The 22,284-nt window shown below is 42.7% G+C and overlaps 1 protein-coding gene across 5 annotated transcripts in view; it reads left to right on the top strand.

Moving 5' to 3' along the window:
* The window catches only part of CSMD2 (CUB and Sushi multiple domains 2), a 984,984-nt gene that overhangs the window by 926,644 nt on the left and 36,056 nt on the right, over positions 1 to 22,284 (top strand). For all 5 annotated transcript variants that reach the window (XM_067473669.1, XM_067473670.1, XM_060784605.2 and 2 more), the window contains 5 exons: positions 3,973 to 4,146; positions 6,675 to 6,860; positions 18,973 to 19,149; positions 20,112 to 20,291; positions 21,110 to 21,283. In XM_067473669.1, the coding sequence (XP_067329770.1) occupies positions 3,973 to 4,146; positions 6,675 to 6,860; positions 18,973 to 19,149; positions 20,112 to 20,291; positions 21,110 to 21,283 (891 nt within the window). The remainder of the gene's footprint in view (positions 1 to 3,972; positions 4,147 to 6,674; positions 6,861 to 18,972; positions 19,150 to 20,111; positions 20,292 to 21,109; positions 21,284 to 22,284) is intronic.

Raw genomic sequence — 22,284 nt, 5'->3', positions numbered from 1 at the left:
AAGTTGCTGCTGGCTTTGAGAAAAATAAGGTTGAACACTGTGAAAACCATCCACTGCATGGCTATCAGCCTCCTCCCAGTAGACGCAAATCAAGGAAAAGTTTCATGAGAACCACCACTTCTCTTAACATCCCCCCAGCAACAGCAAGAGAGGATCCCTCAGGGCAGCTAAAGCAAGAAATCCCAATTGTGGGGGGACACGAGGGTCTTCCTCCAGGGGCAAACCAAGAATAGGCAACTTGGAAGTCCCTGAACAGACTCAGAAGTTCAGTGGGCAGATCAAAAGACAACCTGGCAAAATGGCACTACTTAAAAGAATCCTCCACCTTGTGCAACTGTGAAGCAGAACAGACAACTCCACATCTGTATGCTTGTCAGCAATGTCCTGCCTCATGCACAGAGGAAGAATTGTTGGAGGCTACAGACAATGTGAGAAAACATGACAATGCGAGAATACAGACAATGCAAGAGGGAGAAAACATGGAGGCAGTGACAGACTTTATATTTCTAGGTGCAAAGATTACTGCAGATGCAGACTGCAGCCAGGAAATCAGAAGGTGTTTACTTCTTGGGAGGAGAGCAATAACCTATCTCAATAAAATAGTGAAGAGTAGAGACATCACACTGGCAACCAAGATTTGTATAGTTAAAGCAGTGGTATTCCCCGTAGTCACCTACAGATGTGAGAGCTGGACCATAGGGAAGGCTGATCGAAGGAAGATAGATGCTTTTGAACTGTGGTGTGGGAGGAAAATCCTGAGAGTGCCTTGGACTGCCAGAAGATCCAACCAGTCCATACTTCAGGAAATAAAGCCCGACTGCTCATTGGAAGGAAGGATACTGGAGGCAAAGATGAAGTACTTTGGCCACATCATGAGAAGAAAGGAAAGCTTAGAGAAGACAATTATGCTGGGGAAAATGGAAGGAAAGGGGAAGAGGGGCCGACCAAGGGCAAGATGGATGGATGTTATCCTTGAAGTGACTGGCTTGACCTTGAAGGAGCTGGGGGTGGTGATGGCCAACAGGGAGCTCTGGCGTGGGCTGGTCCATGAGGTCACGAAGAGTCGGAAGCAACTGAATGAATAAACACAGACAATGCGGTTGCCGTTGCCCGTTTTTGGTCTAAAATTATTTAGCCACTCGTGCTCCTTCTATTTTTATCAGTTTTATACTAATTTATGCAATGCTTTTGAAACGAAAGAAAGAAATCTTAGTTCCAATGCTTGAAGTCTGGAGTTGGGGAAGGACTTGTCTCCTCAAGTGAGTGAAATTTGTAAAAATGAAGGCAATGAGATAGTTTTCCCTAGTAACATTTCAATGAGTTAATTTGGAAGTGCATATGGAGACTTATGGAGTAAAGCAAAGGAAGAAAAAAAAACCAATAAGGTGAATATCAAGAAGTGAGAGTCATACATCTTTAGCTTGGAAAACTACTTTAAGGGATTATAGTTAAATCAGAGAGCCAGGGTTGTATAGTAGTTTGAACATTATTCAAAATCCCATTGTTCCAGGGACAGAAAGTGAGGTGAAATCTTCTGGAGTCCCAAGCACCTGGAGAACCCAAAGGCTGGACACCACTGCTTTAGATGTTGCTGGTTGCTGGCTACATATTCCCTTGACTGTTTTCTAAACCGCCCCTCTCTCTGGGCACTGCTGGATTCACCAGGATCCATGGCTATTCCAGCGGTGCGTCTGATGAGATCACAGGCCTCCATCCACCACTAGAACAGGAAAGTAAAGCTAAATTCCCATTATTAACCAACTGGCTCCATCAGAAACATCTAATGGAATGAGCTGGCACCCCCCCATGTTGATAAAAGTCATTCCATGGGGTGACAATATGTCTAATCTTTGCGGGAAATAGAAGCAAGAGATATGATTGCTCTGTCCCAGCAATTCTGAGTTTAAAATACCCTGCTAAAATAGGTGAATTATTGCCTTAGTGAAATCTGGCACACAGGAAATTGTTAATCCTTAAAAGTGCTGTCAGAGCAGCAGGTTTTTAGCTTAGGTGTAATTCCTGGAGGATCAGTTATTAAATTATTTGCCACAGCATGCATTCTGAAGTGTTAGCTCTCAGAGCATCTCTTCGGAAATCTTGGCACAGCCTTGCTCACAGCTCGACGCCAAGATCATGGAGAAACTGAAACCCTCCCAAAGAGAAGGCCCCGTGGGCATGCACGTTCCTTCTCTTTCTTCTTTATTATTAAAAAGGGACGCTGCATGTATTCTACCTTTTGGACCTGTCAAAAAGGAGCAAATGGGTTATAGGGAAGGAAAGACTTCCATGTTTCTGATTCTTCCAATGTTAGGAACCTTTCAAATTGGAACAGATAGCTTGGCCCTTCCATAACAGATGCTTACACTGAAGGATGTGTTGTTTTTTTAATGAGCATTTTTGGTCAATATTTGCAACCTGGTTTTGTTCATTTTGTCTGAGGCAAACCACAGAGCATAGACGCATTCATCCAAATAGACAGTAAACACCCAGTAGGCTTTTCCACAGTGATTTCATGTGACACAGTGGTGGTTCTTGTTTTTATTTTTTGTTTGTTTATTTGTTCCTGGGTTTCCCCTAAACTGGAACTCAAGACACCTTAACAAAGTTATAACTGATGCAGCTTGGAAAATGACACCATACAAAAGTTAAGAATACAATAGAGTCTCACTCATCCAATATAAACAGGTCGGCAGAATGTTGGATAAACATGTCAGATAATACAGAGCCTTCTACTGTTACCTGTCCGACACGGTGCTAGACACCTAGAATACTAACAACAGGGACTCAAAGGGTTAAAGCAAGGCAACTCCTTGGGGCTAGATAGGCCCAGCAGGAAGTGCCCGGATGCGGAGAGGAGCATGGAAATCATAGAGGGAAGGAGGGAGGACGCTTCCCCTTGCAGTCCTGTCTCTTTTCCCCCTTTCCTCCCTCCTCTTCGTCTTGCCTTTTTCACATATTGGGAATGAAGAGAGAGTTGTGTAGCACTCCTTTAATTGAAGAGGAAATGCTGGAGGAAAGGGGGGTGTCGGATAAGAGCATTGAATAAGATGGAATGTCGGATAAGCAAAGATCGGATTAGCGAGACTCTACCGTATATGGTGATATTCTACATTGGCTACTTAGACATCTAGTCATCTGCCTCCAGATCACCTTACTAGTTAGCTGCCATATTGAGTGACCAAGGTCTCTTCCATTACCGATTGCAGTGGAAGATAAGTTTCCAAGCCCATCACTCCAGTGAGAGGGGCTGAGATAAGAAATTATTATAGTTTCTTAAAGGCAACAGCGATCCTTCTTCTGATTGTCAGATTCTTGTTCGCTGGTCAGAGGAGAATGACAACATTATATTTCTTGTGCGCCCTGATCAGCAAATGACTTCTTCACTCAATGCTGCTACTGCATATTAAGGTCTACTGGAATGTGCATTTGCAAAGAATCCAACTCATAGAAAACCACTAGGTGACCTTGGGCAAGTCGGACATATTCAGCCTCAGAAAACCCCATGATGGGTTTCAAGTTAGGATTGCCATAAGTCAGAAAAATTTGAAGGTGCACAACAACAGCCATAGAAACAGTAAGGGAGCCCTCAAAGCAGAAAAACATCACTGGCCTCTGAAAAAAGAGTTGTGGGGGTACCATGTGAATTTCTCCCAGAATTGGGGAGGAGCCATTTGCCCTAACTTTTGTCCTAATAGTGAAATGGGCCCATATCAACTTATTCACTGGATTTCAGTGAATTGAATCCTTCCTCCAATCAGCTCCATCTGGGTTTAAGTCTGTTTAAGGGTTTTCTGGAAAGTCACAAACTGGACACCCCCCAAATTTACTGGGGGGAAAGGTCACCTTGGAAATGATTCAATTAACTGAACCCACAGATTCCCAGTAGCCCCACTCCCATTCTACCTTGGAATGTTTGTACTAAAAGATTATCTCTGCATCCACTCAATATTTCTCTCCTCTTTCTTCTTTCAGTGGTCTCCTGTGGCCACCCAGGATCCCCACCTCATGCTCAGATCTCAGGGGATGTCTACACGGTTGGCTCAGTGGTGCGTTACAGCTGCTTGCAAGGGAGGAACTTGATTGGCAACTCCACCCGCATGTGCCAGTTGGACGGGCGCTGGAGTGGGTCTCTGCCTCACTGCTCAGGTGGGACACCTTATAGAATCATAGAATCAAAGAGTTGGAAGAGACCTCATGGGCCATCCAGTCCAACCCCCAGCCAAGAAGCAGGAATATTGCATTCAAATCACCCCTTGGCAACATAGTAGAGGTTGATGCCCACAAGGTGGCCCACAACCGAACTCACATCTGCCCCAACTTTTATCATGAAATGTCCTTTTTGTTAGAGAGATTATAGATAGCTAAATATTTATTTAATGTGAAAGATGAGGTCAAACAACATCCGATCTTGGCAAAAGACATTAATGGGGGGCACAAGTTAGGAGCAGCTTCAGTTGTTTGCTTTTGGCTCAGCCTACTGGGAAAGGGAAGCTTCTCTCCCTTTTCCTCCTCTGCATTTGCACAGAGAACTAAGTCTCAGTCATTGAGGCAAGCTGAGATGTAAGGGGGGAGGTTGGAGGAAGAAGAGAGAAACCGGGACATTTTATAAGCAGGTGAAAAAATGAGATGACAGAGAATTGAGACTCTCCAAGCACTTAAAAGAAAGTTCAGCCAAAGATAGAGCACGTGGGCCAGAGAGGAGGAGAATATGGTGCATATAGACAGGTTCCTTTCAGGAGCCCCCTGCAAATGTCCATTTAAAAGGATGAGATATAACTACAAAGGGGGGAAATGTGGTCCCCTAAATAAAAGTACTGCTCCATCACATGAAGTTTTTCTTGATACCCAAATTTCTCCAGGGAGTACTTACTTAGGCAGTCCCTCATAGCCCAAGGATGATGATCCTCCAAGTGTAGTGTCTTGGTGGTGGGTCCATAGGTGGCTGTGGAGCCCTATTCTGGATCCACGTGGTTTTCCAGGTGGAAGGAAGTCCCATTCAGGGTTGGCTTGATGTGCCTTCCTCTTGGCACATTTCTCCCTTTCACCCTCCATTCATGCCTCTTCAAATTCTGCAGCATTGCAGGTCACAGCTGACCTCCAGCTAGAGCGCTCAAGGGCCAGGACTTCCCATTTCTTGATGTCTATGCCACGGTTTTTAAGGTTGGCTTTAAGCCCAACTTTAAATTTCTTTTCCTGTCCACCAACATTATGTTTCCCGTTCTTGAGGTGGGAGTATAGCAACTGCTTTGGGAAATGGTGATGAAGCATTCGGACAACGTGGCCAGTCCAGCACAGTTGATGGCATAGGAGCATCGCTTCAATGCTGGTGGTCTTTGCTTCTTCCAGCACGCTGACATTTCTTCATAGAATCATAGAGTTGGAAGAGACCTCATGGGCCATCCAGTCCAACCCCCTGCCAAGAAGCAGAAATATTGCATCTTCTATTGCCGATTGCAGTGGAAGATCCCAAGAGATTTGCAGTATACCATCAACTGTGCTGGACTGGAGATTTGCTCCTATACCATCAACTGTGCTGGACTGGCCACGTTATCCAGGGAAACTGCCAATCATTTGCACCTCAAATTCTTGTATGAGCTACATCCACATTCTCTTGGCAGCTTTGCCTGTCCCTTTTCTTGTGATACCTATTTCTAAATGTTGACATTTGAAGTTGCTACAATATTAGAAATTTGGGGAGTCCAGGAACATTTCACCGGGGGCAAAATCCTTATTTTGGAGGGCAAAGGCTCTCATCCACACACACCCCAATTCTTACACCACTGGAAGGGGAAATACAAGGAATGAGCCCTGTCTAGTTTGGGGAGTTTTCTGGGTTTACAAACTTGGCTGGTGGGCTGAAGCCAAGAACAGATGGTGGCGGTTCCAGCTGCCAAAGTGTCAGGCCTTCAAGGTGTCCCCTTGGCCGCCTCATATCCCTCTCAATTCTGAAAGTGAATGAGCTGTTGGCTCATTGGATCCTCTGCTGTGTCCCTTGATTTCCAAATGAAGCCAGAGGTTCTGACTATGTGAGGACAACAGGTGGCTTTCAAGCATCTTGCAATTTTCCGTTGGGAACAACGCCAAGCCAAGCTGCCGCACCAAACCGAAAGGGAGAGAAGGTGAATACGCAAACAGTGGCAGCTGCTGTGTTCATCTGTCTTAAGTGCTACCCAAGAGTATGTTCTTTACACTCGATATGTGAATTTTGGGTATGCTGTCTGTATACAGTAGGCCCTCAGTGTCCCCCATGGATACCAAAATTCATGGATACTCATGTCTTGTTATATACAATGGCACTGTAAAATGGTGTGCCTTATTGAAAATTGTGAACATTCAAACCAGTACCAGAAGGTCTATGAAATGGTGTGAGGCTACAGCAGGGGATGCCAACACTTCAGTGTAAGTTCTATATGAGGCAAAAACAGGGTTTGCTTTGGGGGATTTTTGTTCAATAGGTACCACTTTAGCGAAAAGGTAACAGCACTCCATGCTGTCAAGCTGGCCTAGTAGGTATCTATGGACAACGCCGGCCCTTCGGCTTAGAAATGGCGATGTGCACCACCCCCCAGAGTCAGACACAACTAGACTTAATGTCAGGGGAAACCTTTCCCTTTACCTATCCCCCATTCAGTTGCAATCTGTTATTGATAGTATATTTGCTTTCCTTGTGGCAGGAAGCAACCAAGGGCTGTGTGGTGATCCAGGAATCCCATCTCATGGCATTCGACATGGTGGCGATGAGTTAGGTGTGGAGAGCACCATCTCGTTCAGCTGTGAGCCAGGATACATGCTCCGGGGTTCGCTGCAGAGAGCGTGCCAGGCCAATGGTACATGGAGTGGCACCCAGCCGGAATGTGAAGGTGGGTATGGTTGACAACCCACCATGAATGTCCCATAGAAAATATTTTTTGATTCCAAACTCTATCTGTATATCTCTCTCCCCTCTCTCACTTCCTTTCTTTCACTCACTCACTCACTCCCTCCTGCCTTCCCCCCAGCCCTGGCTTCTAAATACAGTAGAGTCTTGCTTATCTAGCCTTCACTCATCCAACGGTTCTGTATTATCCAACGCAGTCTGCCTCCCGCCCAGATCCACATTGCGATGTTTTGGTACTAAATTCATAAATATAGTAATTACTTCATAATATTACCATGTATTGAACTGCTTTTTCTGTTGATTTTTTTGTAAAACATGATGTTTTGGTGCTTAATTTATAAAATCGTAACATAATTTGATGTTTAATAGGCTTTTCCTTAATCCCTCATCATTATCCAACATTTTCGCTCATCCAACGTTCTGCTGGCCCATTTATGTTGGATAAACAAGACTCTATTGTAATAAAACAGGCACAGATAAAAGTTCACATCAGTGAAAACATTGGAAACAAATTAGAATGTAATTAACTATGCATAAAAGAAAAAACCATTTCAGTTAGTTGCAAATATGGACAATGTACATTATTAAAAGCTTTGTTCTCATAAAGTTTTATCCCAGACATGGGCAGTTGAGATCCCACCACCATGTTGCTAGACAGCTGTTCCTCCAGTCCTACTTAGCCCACCACTCCCTTGATTCTTTTCTGTTAATAAAGGCTATCAGCCAGCAGCAGCTGGTGTCTTCCATGCCACTGGGGCAGCAAAGCTACTCTGAATTGTAGTCTGACTTTAGAGGAAGGCTGTCCACAAAAAAAGATTCATTAACTTGGATCACTCATTTTAAAGTTGGAATAAAGCTCAGAGAAGATTCACAATCTCATTGATGTGGAAACTACCAAGCCCCATTGCTGACAATGGCTGGAAGGTCAATTCCTCACACCAGTCTTATGCCATCCATACTGCCAGCTGCCTCTGGGAAACTCTCAAACAAGTTATGGGATAACGGACTTGCTCTGCTGTTTCCCTTTTCCCCATGTACCCAAATGAGCGGTTGCTCAGTGGTGCTTATAACAGATTTTAGAAGCTGTCATTGAAAAGTAACATTAGGGGAGTTAATTAGGTCTTCAGACCTAGATTGTTTCTGAACCTAGAAATTCCATTATTGAATTGTGTATTTGTATATGCCTTCAGGTTACCAGTTGATGCGGTGGTTCATAATCTGTGAGCCGCGGACCACCAGTGGGCCGCGAGGAAGATAATCTGGTCCGCAAGCCTTCCTCTTTATTTATTATTTATTTATTTTACTAGCTGTACCCGCCACGTGTTGATGTGGCCAACCTTCCCTCCCTCTTTCTCTCCTTCCTTTCCTCTTTTTCTTTCCCTTCCTATTTATCTTCTCCTTTCTTCCATCTCTACCTGTTTCTTTCCTCTCTTTCTTTGCTCTTGGTTACATCCTTCCTTCCCTGTATTTTTCCTTTCACTTTTTTATTTACTTCTCTCCTTTCTTGCTTCTCTACCTTTCTTTCTTTTCTTCCTTCTCCCCCCTCCCTCCTTCTCTCCTTCTCCCTTTCCCGCCTTCATTCCTTCCCTCTTTCCCTCCTCTCATTACTTCTTGACTGTCCCTTCCAACTCTGTTCTGTAAGTCTATTTAATTTGTATTATGTAGTAATATATAATAGTAACATATTATATAGTGATATATTATATAATCTATATAACAATATATAAAATATTGTATTTATATCTTACATAGAAAGAAGGAAAGGAAGAAAGAAGGGAGGAGGGGAGGAGGGAAAGAAGGGAAGGAAGGAAAGGAAAGAAGGAGGGACAGGAAGGAAGGAAAAATGAAGGGAGGAAGAAGGAGGGAAAGGAAGGAGGGGGATGAAGAAAGGAGGGAGGGAAATTAAGGGGAAGGAAATAAAGAAAGGGGAAGAAGGAGGAAAGGAAGGGAGGAAGGAAGGAAAGGAAGAAGGGACAGGAAGGAAGGGAAGGAGGGAAAGAAGGAAATGAAGGGCGGAGGGACAGGAAGGAGAGGGGAAGGAAAAGAAGGGGAAGGAAGAAAGGGAGGGAGGAAAGAAGGGAAGGGAGTGAGGGAGAGAAGGAGTGGAGTGTGGCAGAGGCAGCTACCTCCTGGTCTGGATGTTAATAGGAGAGAGAGAGAGATAAATGTGTGCTCGTGTTGCTGGAGACAACCGAGCAGATAAGGGAGGGAAGAAAGAGTTGGCAAAGAAGGGAACAGTCTCTCTCCCCTCTTCCCTCCCTCCTGCTTCTACCGGGGCATCTTGAAGGAAGAGGAGGCGACAAAATGGAGGGGGGACAGCCAAGACGAAAAAGGCTGCTGCTACTGCTGGAGAGGGAGGGACTTGAGGAGCCCATCCATCGTCCTCCTCCTCCTTTTCCTTACTCCCATGGTGCCCACTCTCGCTTGTGTGTGTGTGTGTGGCCGTGCACGCACGCCTGGCTTCTAAGGCTTTAATGGCCAGCTGTTTCCCCGCGAGGAGGAGGAGGGGGCGTTTGTAGACATGCAGTTTCTCCTTTGTGGACATGCAGTTCAGAAGTGCTTTCTGCTTTTTGTTTTCATGGGGTTTTTTGAGTGGAGAACATACATTGGGTTGTTAGGTGTATTGTGTCCAAATTTGGTGCCCATTGCCCCAGTGGTTTTTGAGTTCTGTGAATACCACAAACGAACATTACATTTTTATTTATATAGATTTTATTTCCACTCCTTTCATGCCGCCTGCCACTCCTTCCCTGTTGCTGATAGTTCTATATCAGAAATGAGAGCTGATGAGGTCTATCCAATGCAATTTTCTGAATCAGCACCCCAAACCAAATCTAAAGTTGACCAAAAACTGATTCATAACCCTTTTGGTACTAATGTTGGAGAGTGATCCCTAGTCAAAGTGGTCCCTGGTCAAGTAGTCCCTGGTCAAGTGGTCCCTGTTCAAAAAAAAGATTGGGAACCACTGATTTAGAGGAACTCCATGGGTTTTGTAGGTGCTTCTTAGGAAAAAAAATACTCAGGAGTGTTTCCAGTTCCTTCTTTAGAAATTGAGCCTCCTGGGCCTTAGTATTCCTTGGCAGTCCTTCTAGAATTGGAGAAGGTTCTCACTTCTTTTTTTTTGGAATGCGACTCCCAAAATCCTCTTGGTCATTTGAATAAGACCCCTTTCCCCATGCCTTGGAAGTTCAAGTCTGTAGTGTTTGAGGAAAGGAGACCAAGGCCAAATCCTGTATGTGTATGTGTACCTACTTATTGATACATGGCAGTTGCATCAATTTCATAGTGTTTTCTTGGGCAAGAAATTCTCTGAGGTGGTTGTGTCAGTTCCTTCCTCTGGAATAGAACCTACAGCACCTAATAGTCATTGGCAGTCTCCATTCTTTTCTTTTTTTAAAGAAAATATTGGGTTGCATAAGTAGAGTCTAACTATCTCCATTATATTACAGCAGTATTAAAGAAACAAAATCAATACATACATGTAAAAGAGATTGCATACTTTTCTGGTATAGCTCAATTGCTTCTCCTTTTTAATTCCATCTTTGTCTACTTATACCTTTCTCCTTATTTCTGCCCTTCCCCCAAACTCTCTGGGAACATTTATGATTCAATTTTGGCTTTTATTCTATTTGCTGGATTGTGGATATGGTTTAATTTAGTTCCTTCTATTTTCTTTTTCCCTTCACTTTGGCTATCAGCTCTTTCCAATTCGAAACCCAGTTCCCCATATGATATTTGATATTTGTTTATATACTTTCAATGATATAATGCTGGAGAATATAGTCAGCTAGATATTCATACCATTTTATATTTCCCATCTTTTACATTCTTTCCATCCCAGCGCAACTGTTACTTGTGCCGCTCCTCTCATATATTTTATAATATTTCCAATATGTATTATAACTTTTATCTTCCATTTTTGTGGTAAAAACAGTTTTTTATTCAGCTCTAGTTTTAGCCCAGATATTGCTTCCAGTTCACCCTTTATTTTCCTAAAAATGTTGTGCTTTGTCATATTCACACCACATATGCATAAAGGTTCCTGTTTTGCCACATTTATGCCAACACTAGCCATCCCCTGCCACGCGTTGCTGTGGCCCACATGGAGGTTCTGTGTGGGAGGTTTGCCCCAATTCTATCGGTGGAATTCAGAATGCTCTATGATTGTAAGTGAACTATAAATCCCAGCAACTACAACTCCCGAGTGTCAAGACTCTATTTTCCCCAAACTCTACCAGTGTTCACATTTGGACATATTGAGTATTTGTGTAGAGTTTGGTCCAGATCCATCATTGTTTGAGTCCACAGTGATCTCGGGATATAGGTGAACTACAACTCCAAAACCAAAGGACACTGCCCACCAAACCCTTCCAGTATTTTCTGTTGGTCATGGGAGAACTATGTGCCAAGTTTGGTTCAATTCCATCGTTGGTGGGGTTCAGAGTGCTCTTTGATTGTAGGTGAACTATAAATCCCAGCAACTGCAACTCCTGAATGTCAAGATTCTATTTTCCCCAAACTCTACCAGTGTTCATATTTGGACATATTGAATACTCGTGTAGAGTTTGCTGGGTTTTATAAAGAGCATTCTGAACTCCACCAAAAATGGAATTGAACCAAACTTGGCACACAAAACTCCCATGACCAACAGAAAATACTAGAAGGGTTCGGTGGGCACTGAGCTTGAGTTCGGGAGTTGTAGTTCACCTACATCCAGAGATCACTGTGGACTCAAACAATGATGGATCTGGACCAAACTTGGCACCGATACTCAATATGCTCAAATGTGAACACTGGTGGAGTTTGGGGGAAAGAGGCCTTGACATTTGGGAGTTGTGGTTGCTGGGATTTATAGTTCACCTACAATCAAAGAGCATTCTGAGCCCCACCAATGATAGAATTGGGCCAAACTTCCCACACAGAACCTCCATGACCAACAGAAAATACTGTGTTTTCTGATTGTCTTTGGTGATCCCTCTGACACGCCCAGGGTTCCCAACCCCCAGGTTGAGAAACACTGCTCTGTTGGGAGCAGTCTAAGCTGGCAACCATCTGATGGCATCAGGGAGCAGCACTAAATCGTTGACCCATAAAACCGTAGTCATCTTAGGCTACATAAAGCCATTTTAATATTATAATGTAATGCAATATAATACTACTACTACTAATAATAATAATATATTATTATATATTTATATTACATTTAATATATTACCAGGCATGCAGCCGGGAAAGGGGGGGGGGCTTGAGGGGCTTCAGCCCCCCCCCCCCCCCCGAAATTCTCATGGTGGTTCGCAAAAAGGCCTTACTGGTGCATTATTTAAACTGTTATGTTTATTCATATCATGATCTGATCACTATACTCAATACATCCCATATGCATGGGGGTATTGGGGTAATGATACAAAAGGTTTGCTAGGCTAGACCCTCTTTCACTTAGACTCAGCCCTCCCCCCCCCCGAAACCCCCCCCCTGAAAAAAATTCAGCCCCCCCTCCCCCGAAATGAAATCCTGGCTACGGGCCTGTATATTACAATATAATGGTATAGTACAATACTAATATTTAATACTGATACTGTACTATGCTAATAATATAATATATATTGTGTGTGTGTGTGTGTGTGTATATATATATATATATATACCGAATATACTTGAGTATAAACCTACCCAACTATAAGCTGAGGCACCTAATTTTACAACAAAAAACTGGTAAAACATATTGACTCAAGTATAAGCCGAGGGTGGGAAATGCAGCCACTACTGGTAAATTTCAAAATAAAAATAGATACCAATAAAATTACATTAATTGAGGCATCAGGAGGTTAAATGTTTTTGAATATTTACATAAAACTGTAATTTGAGATAAGACTGGCCAACTCTGATTAAATCATTATTCTAACCTTCTTCAAGGTGAATGTACTTACGTATCCTTCCAACAATAATAAAGAGAGTAAAACAATAAATGTAATAATAATAATAATAATAATAATAATAAAGTAAAATAATGGAAATGCAATAACAGTAATAATAGAGTAAAATAATAAATGCAATAATAAAGTAAAATAATAATAAATAATAAACTTTATTTATACACGGCCACCATCTCCCCAATGGGGACTCGGAGCGGCTTACATGAGGCCAAACCAAAACAACAAAATTACAATAAAATAAGACCGAAAACACAAACTGAAAACGCAAAGAAAGCACAACATCCTAATAACATAAAACATATAAATAAATAATGATATATAATAAAATAATAATCATAAATAGTGTAAAATAATAAATGTAATAATAATAAGGTAAAATACTCTAAATCTAATAATAATAATAGAGCAAATAATACATGTAATAAAAATAATTCTAATAACAGAGTAAAATAATAAATAACCTTGACTCGAGTATAAGCCAAGGGGAGCTTTTTCAGCCTAAAAGAGGGTTATACTCGAGTATATACTCGAGTATATACAGTGTGTGTGTGTATAGTAAGCCTTTGGAAGCTTTTAAACAGAGGCTGGATGGCCATCTGTCAGGGGTGATTTGTATGCAATATTCCTGCTTCTTGGCAGGGGGTTGGACTGGATGGCCCATGAGGTCTCTTCCAACTCTAGGATTCTATGATTCTATGTTAAGCCATTCTGAGTCCCCTTTGGGTGAGAAGGGCAGCATATAAATTGATAATAGGCCTGGGTAACAACAGAAAATTTTGTTTCTAAAATCGATTCGTTTTTTGGGGTTTTTTGCGTTTCGATATTTAAAAGAATTCCGAATTTTTTTTAAAAAAAGTTCGATATTTACGAAATTTCATAAATGGTAAAAAAATTACAAAACAATAACGAAACAATAACAAATCGATTCGTTAATGGCGGATGCGACCGCGCCATACGCTAAAAAACCTCCAAATGGGACAGGGGGAACTTCTGAAGCTTCCCTCTCCCTCTGTTGTTGACTGTTGGTGTGATATTATAATTTTTTTTTCACTAATTAAACAAAAAACAACTATAAAACCTGCCCCAGACACGCGGAAATAATAACGAAACGACCTCAAACCAATAACGAAACGAATACATAACGAAATACGAAGCATTTACGAAACGAAAAATTCGTTTCGTTTTTAAGCTGCTCCAGAATGGTTCGTTATCGCTTCGTTAACAAAAAAAAACAAATTTTAACGAATTACGAATTAACGAAACGAAACCGCCCAGCCCTAATTGATAATAAATAATACATTCAGAACTTCATACAACTATGAGTGAGGATGATGAGCAGAGAGGAAGACTATCATCCTGCCATCAGTTTTTTTAAAGGAAATCTACATTTATTGCTTTATATTAACAATAGACATTGCAAAGAACGACTCCAACGTGGCTCGGTTAAGTTGCACTGGTTAGAGGAAGCAGAACAGAAAGAATGCTTTGCATTTCTTGAAGCTGTCTCATCCCATAGTAATTTACATGAAACATTCTATTAGAGGCCTCATAAGCATTCATGTACAGATTCCTCTCTTTTGTTAAAAGTGAAAAAGAAGAATTGGTTGGCTATTACTAGAAGAAAAGTGAACGGGGAAACAGGTAATCCAGAGCAATAATCCTCAGGCTTCCTTTTCAGATGGTTGATGTTACAGAAGTATTTAAACCTCAGTCAGCAAAAACCACAGAAGCAGGGAAATGCATGCAAAGAGACCCAGGCTTGCTTTCATCAGAAAGGCTGAGCTCTGCAAATGGGTTGAAAATGTATTCCAAATGAAGGCTGCCAATGGCGGAAAAGATACCGCGTCCCATTTACTAGAAGCTGAAAGAGTCGATCCTCCCCTCCCAAACTGTCGTTTTTATTTTTCAAAATTGCCAGAGTTCCTAGGAAGGGGTTAAATATCTTAATCCCGGGATAAATAATTTGTCAAGTTCGAAAGCAACCAGGAATACTAATCCCAGGCAGGGCTTTTTAATCACAGCTTTATGAATAATAGGGACATTATGCCTGTAATGCCATTCTTTTAATGTTAGCGGCTCACCGATCCGGATGCAGAAAAGTAATTCACTTTGAGTCCTGGTTTGCAGGCATTTTTTATTTGTATTCAGGACAAGGAGAAGAGAAGGAGAAGGTTTATGGAGGCTTGGAGTCCCGACAATAAGTCTGACTCAAGAGATGATGCTGTTGGGAAAGAACCCTACAAATTAGGGCTGGGCAACCACGGAAAATTTTGTTTCTAAACTCGATTAGTTTTTAGGGGGTTTTTGCGTTTCGATTTTTAAAAGAATTCTGAAATTTTCCTTAAAAAAAATTCGTTATTTATGAAATTTCATAAATTACGAATCAATTACGAATCGATTTCGAAACAATTACGAATCGATTCGTTAATGGCGGACGCGATCGCGCAATACGCTAAAAAAACCTCCAAATGGGACAGGAAGCTTCCCTCTCCCTCTGTTGTTGACTGTTGGTGTGATAATTTATTTATTTTTCACTGAGAAAAGAAACAGCAACCCTAAAACTTGCACCAGACATGCGGAAATAATAACGAAACGATTTCGAATCAATTACGAATCGATTTCAAAACAATTACGAAACAATTACGAAACGAATTGAAAAAAATCGTTTCGTTTTTTAGTTGCTCCTGAATGGTTCAATATCGCTTCGTTATCAAAAAAATAATGAATTAATAACGAATTACGAAATTAACGAACGAAATCGCCCAGCCCTACTACAAATCACCGAGTCTCACAGTCTGCCTTTAGTCACTTGCGTTAAGCAATTCAAAGCTCTGAATTTGAAAGGAATGGACTTCTATTGTATATAGGCCAACCCCATGTATAAGTATGTGAGAGGAAGCCACAGGGAGGAGGGAGCAAGCTTGTTTTCTGCTTCCCTGGAGACTAGGACACGGAACAATGGCTTCAAACTACAAGAATGGAGATTCCATCTGAACATTAGGAAGAACTTCTTGACTGTGAGAGCCATTCAGCAGTGGAACTCTCTGCCCCGGAGTGTGGTGGAGGCTCCTTCTTTGGAAGCTTTTAAACAGAGGCTGGATGGCCATCTGTCAGGGGTGATTTGAATGCAATATTCCTGCTTCTTGGCAGGGGGTTGGACTGGATGGCCCATGAGGTCTCTTCCAACTCTTTGATTCTATGATTCTAAGCTGAAACCAAGATTATGGATTTTTTAATGAACCATGGATAAGTCCCAATGATCATTCCATAGAGAAGCTAAAGTACCAGCTCCACTTCAGGGGTCCAGATGGACATTCAAGAAGGCCAGAAGTTCTTATCAGAGAGAATTTCTGTGTGTCATAGAATCATAGAGTTGGAAAAGACCTCATGGGCCATCCAGTCCAAGCCCCTGCCAAGAAGCAGGAAAATCACATTCAAAGCACCCCCAACAGATGGACATACTTCCGCATTCCCCGCATGAGATACTCTTCAGTTTAAATAGAATGTGAAATTTCTGGCTCTGAAGCCAGGACTTTAGAGGACCCTGGAGATTTTCAGCTCCATCTTACTGCAAGCCTGGATTCCAGTGAATGCATTCTAGCGTCTTGCATGGGATTGATTTGGGGGCTTTGATTCCATTGTGAGAAAAGATAAAGGGAAGAGTGAGGTTTCTGACCCAAGGTAAGGCTCCAGTTGTAGGTCAAAGCTCTTCAGGCACCTAGCCTTCTTCAATAAAAACATTGACTTGGAGGCAGTTAAGGCATTTTTTCCTCCTGCTCATTGTAGGCTTGCCTCCATATTGTGATGATGACCTTCAAAACCTACTTGATCTGAAGGAGACAGTGGGGAGGAGAGGGGAGGAGAGTCCATGGCATTTTTCCAGGCACAGAAAGCCTTGTTGCTGAATCAAGAAGGATGTCAGCATCATTAAGAGGAAAATTCACTGCATAGATTAAGAGGGATATTTAGATATGTAAATTAGAGATAAAGGGTATCTATTTTGTGCTAGTCAATGAAGGAAGGGTCTTGGGCTTCGGTAGCATAACACTATGGACCTCACCCCATTTGCCATCAGAATGGCCACACATTGTGGTGAATCGGGCAGTGCGCAACGGGCATGGGGAGCCTGTTGCCCCATGCCCCGCTTTGCCCAGCTTCCCCCTTACTTCATCCCATGGGGGGAAGTGTCTGCCATCAAACTTTGCCCGTTGATCTCTATGCAATACGTGAAGCTTCCCGTGTTGCCACTGACATGGCATATGCCAGTTCCCTTTCTCTTTTACCACGGAGCCAGAAGAAGCTGTGCATCATGGGATGGGAGCTGGTGGGCTCCGTGGCAAAAGGGAAGGGGGACTGCATCGCCGCCGATTTCAGCCCCGACTGATGAGGTAGTATGTAACACGACTTTTTATTCCTGGGTTATAAATAATAATAATAATAATAATAATAATAATAATAATAATAATAATAAACTTTTAGGTTCTTGTGGGTTTTTTCGGGCTATAGAGCCATGTTCTAGAGGCATTTCTCCAGACGTTTCGCCTGCATCTATGGCAAGCATCCTCAGAGGTACCTACCTCTGAGGATGCTTGCCATAGATGCAGACGAAACGTCAGGAGAAATGCCTCTAGAACATGGCTCTATAGCCCGAAAAAACCCACAAGAACCTAGTGATTCCAGCCATGAAAGCCTTCGACAATACATAATAAACTTTATTTATACCCCGCCACCATCTCCCCAACGGGGACTCGAGGCGGCTTACATGAGGCCAAGCCCAGACATGCATTACAATACAGTAACAAAAAAACATAAGGCAATATCATAATAGAATAAAATAAGACAAGCATAAAATATAACAAAACAATACAAAATAATACAATAGAAAATCAAATAAATGTCATTTCCTAATTGATTCTGTCATAAAAACACGAGGAAAGTTGATTAAACTGCAAAAACTTTGTTTTTGTGGAACATCCTGCATCATATTTTGCTATAGTTTTTCAATGAATAACTCATAGACAACCAATTCAATATAATTTGGGCAGCTACAAAAATGAAGTTTCTGGAGGATAACAACTACTTTTGAAGTAAGAACTGCACAATTAAACAGAAAATCAAACCAAGAACAGAAAAGTTTTCGAATGCTGCTACATAGTGTGATCTCCGTTGGTACAGTCAGCCTTTGATATCCACTGGTGTTTGTTTCTAGAACCCTGCCCTCCAATGGATACCAAAATCCATGGATACTCATTGTCAAGGTCAGACGCCAGCCAATTCCGATAATAAAGTTTATTGCTCAAACAAACTTAAAACAGCCCCAATCAGTTGCTCTTTGACAGAGTCTTGCTTGCAAGTAGTTTTCCTGCTTCTCCTAATACTACCAGTATTACTATCATTGCTAGCAGACTCTATCACAACACTCATCCCATTATATATGAAGGTGTAGTAAAATGTTATCTCTCGTATAACAAAGGAGAATAAGGTTTGCATTTTAGTATCTTTTCTAATATTCTCAAGTTATTGATACAGAATCTGTGGATACAGAGAGCCCGCTGTATATGTTGAGCTAGGAAAAGCGGGGCCTGTAGACCATATTTTGGGGGCCTCTCTACTCCTCAAAGTCGAACACCCTTCAACTATCACAAATTGGCACAGATGTTCCTAATTAATACACATTTTTGATCAAATAGTTGAAATGCCAGCAGATTTGAGGCCTCCCAGGGAGCCTCATGGACTACAATAATATGGTTTGTTGACCCCATGCTGCCCAAAGGCACACTTTCCACATCCCTTGCTTAGGGACATTCAGTGAACTCCATGGGGAGCTTCCAGCACTCACTCCAAAATGTTTGACTGGAGAAAAACCCACTATGAACAGTTTTACATTGACACAACACATGGTGCCCTCTTTTTCCTTGTTTTACCCCTCAAACCCCTAGGAACAAAAGTAGAAGCAAATGAATAGGATTTTCCCAGTTTACATAGTCCCAGGGCATCAAGGGGTCCAAGGAGCAAAATTCGTCCCCTCCTCAGATTGGTCCACTCCTGGGCAAATAAGTGTTCAGGCTGTATAGCAGCAACTTCGTAGAATGATGAGATATTTATCCAGACCATTTGGGGGTTTTTGAGCAACCCTCTGATTTGTTCTGTCATTCTTTGCAGTTATATCTTGTGGAAACCCAGGGACTCCCAGCAATGCCAGAGTAATCTTTAATGACGGCCTCGTGTTTGCCAGCTCCATCATCTACAAGTGCCGGGAGGGCTACTACTCCACTGGTGTGCTCAGCAGGCATTGCACTGTCAATGGGACCTGGACTGGGAGCACTCCAGAATGTACAGGTGAATAGCTCTTTATCTATATTTTTAAAAAATATTGACTTCTTGCTTTTTCAACAATGATTATACCAAGCCAAGTAAATCTCTTCTTCCAGCGTAGCTGAGATTTATACATCTCAGTTACTCAAACTACTTGCTTTATCATATTATTATCAAAGTCTACATTGATATTTTGTACAGTACGTTCCCCCAGTATTTGTGGGGGGCACATTCCAGGAAGTCACATGGGTCTGGGGAGGCCCTGCTCTCGATCCCGCCTGCCTCACAGGCGCATCTGGTGGGGATGAGAGTCAGGGCCTTCTCCCTGCCCAAGGATATTAGATCAACCCCCTCCCTCCTGACCTTTCGGAAAAGATTGAAAACCTGGCTCTTTGAGCGTGTGTTTGGAACTTCAGCATGTCCAGATAAACTCAAATTGGAATATGAACACAGAACGGCCAAGACAATGTCCTGAGTTGCCTTAGGGCTGAAATGGGTGGGATAAAAATGATGTAAATAATAATAATACACAAAAGTCCAGATGATAGAGAACCCTATTGAAATGAAGAACTTCTGGACCAAGAATACCATAGAGCAGAGGTGTCAAACTCCTTGAATTTGACAGATGTACCATACACTCATGAGGGAAGACCTAGAGCAGTGGTTCTCAACTTGTGGGTGCCCAGATATTTTGGCCTTCAACTCCAAGAAAGCTGGTAAACTGGCTGGAATTTCTGGGAGTTGTAGGCCAAAATGTCTAGGGACCCACAGGTTGAAAACCACTGATCTAGAGAGAGCATGTTTTGTTGGATGTGAATAAATGAAATCATGGGTACTGGTTCCTTGGATACTGGGGTCACACTGCAATTGACTTTCTTCAACAACCAAAAAGAGAAGATGCCTTTCATAATGTGTCCCAATCTTTCAAAAAAGTATTTTTTCTTCAACTAAAGTAATCAGCTTGCCAATATCTCCCCTCCTTCCAGTGATAAACTGTGGCGACCCTGGCATCCCGGCCAATGGCATTCGGTTGGGCAGTGATTTCACCTACAATACATCGGTTGTCTTCCAGTGCATGCCAGGCTACATGATGGAGTCAGACAGGGCTTCTGCTCTGATGTGTACCAAAGACCGAACCTGGAATGGCACCAGACCTGTCTGCAAAGGTAAGTTCTGCCTATTAGCAAGATAATATCTCAAGAGACCTGTATGCTCTGCAACGTTCCAAAGAAACATGGATTGTGGGAAGTATATATCTCAGCATATAGGTCTGCCCAAACCATATAATCTTCAAGGGAGTGCTGTCTCTCCATCCAGTTGCCCTCCAAAGGCTCATCTGGTAGTCTTCTCAGTGGTAGCTCCTCAGCTTCCAAAGGACATTCAGAGTGCTGCACGGTGAAGTGCCAGCACTCTTTAGCAGAGAAAACTAAAGATCTTGTAGATGTCTACCAAGGAGTGTTGATGCCTAACCATACCACAATTCCCAAGATGTCATAGCATTGAGCTATGACAGTTAAAATGGTATAAAGGTGCATTAATTCTAAAGTGTAAATTTATTTATTTATTTATTTATTTATTTATTTATTTATTTATTTATTTATGATATTTCTACCCCGCCTTTGTCAAATCCGAAGGTGACTCAAGGTGGCTATACAACATAAGTGCCATTAAAATAATGTAAAAAATACCATAAACATTTAGATGCACCCTAAGGGTGTCACTGAGATTTTTTGGAAGAGTTTAAAATTTATTTAGGAATACCTATTGAAATAACCATTGTTTAGCAATTTTATTTTAACTTGTAATTTAACAACAAAAACACTTTATTTATAGTCTGCCCTCTCTCCCCAAGGGGACTCATTTAAGCAACCTTGGATCTCATATTGGGAAAATGGAGTGCTATAAACTAAAATGAATGCATGAATGAATGCAAAACAGCTCTTTATCGGGAACTAACGATAACTTTCCTCTGCTTTCTGTCTAGCTATCCTATGTAAACCTCCGCAAGTGGTCCCCAATGGAAAGGTTGTGGGATCTGACTTCAGCTGGGGTTCCAGTGTGAGCTACACCTGCTTGGAAGGATACCAGCTCTCCCTACCAGCTGTCCTGACTTGTGAAGGCAATGGAACATGGACCGGAGAAATCCCACAGTGTTTCCGTAAGCAGATAAGTTGGATTGGGCTGTAGTTCAATCAGTGGTGGAATGCGTGGGACATCTTTCATTCTATCCATCCCAGCCAACTGTTATCGTTCATTGAGAGGACTGTTGGTGCCATTTCTGGTGTTCCTGAATATGTTGCTGTGTCTCCAAAGCAGGTATTGGCAATCCCAGGCCCAGGGGTGGGGTGCAGATGTGGCCCTTTGAGCTCTTTTCTCAGGCCCTCCTCTCTCACAGTGTCCTACCACCATGAAGATGCTGTGACCCACCACATCCTCGTGCTGCGAGGAGGGCCAGGGCAGTCACACATAGCCTCAGCACCAGCCCCAGGTGGAGCCTCTTCCTGGCCTCCTCCCCGGCGATGAGGAGCACGGCTCCTCCACTGCCTCCTCTTCCTCCTCCGCCACCTTCCTCAAAGGCAAGTTCCCTCTTGGAAAATTGCTCCAGGAAGATGCACTGGCTCCACGGAGGGCGCCTTCAGTAGGCGGGCCATGGTATTGCCCAAAGACCAAGCAGAGGGAAGGGAAGGAGAGCCCTGGGCAATCGCTTGCCGAGAGGAGGATTTGAGATGCCCTGCAGGCTCTCCTTCCCTTCTCTCCTGCTCCTGCTCTTCTTTCCAAGGGGGAATTTATCCTTGAGGAAGGCAGCTGCTGCAGAAGAGTAGGAGAAAGAGGAAGTGGAAATTGTCCTGTGCTCCCCATTCAGGTTGCCTTCCCCTATGCTAAACCCAACTCCAGTGGCAAAAGTCATGCTTGGTTTGGGACCCACCTACCTTTGTGACCGTATCTCTCTCCATGAACCAACCCGGGCCCTTCGATCTTCAGGGGAGGCCCTCCTTTCGCCCCTACCAATCTCACAGGCTCGTCTTGTGGGCACAAGGGAGAGAGCCTTCTCCTCTGTGGCTCCCCGACTCTGGAACCCATTACCTGGAGAGATCAGGAAAGCCCCTACACTAGAAACGTTTAAAAAGAACCTTAAAACCTGGCTCTTTTACTGCGTCT

This window comes from Anolis sagrei, chromosome X (assembly GCF_037176765.1).
Source record: "Anolis sagrei isolate rAnoSag1 chromosome X, rAnoSag1.mat, whole genome shotgun sequence".
NCBI classification, from domain to species: Eukaryota; Metazoa; Chordata; class Lepidosauria; order Squamata; family Dactyloidae; genus Anolis; species Anolis sagrei.
This window is presented reverse-complemented; position numbering and strand designations above follow the sequence as displayed.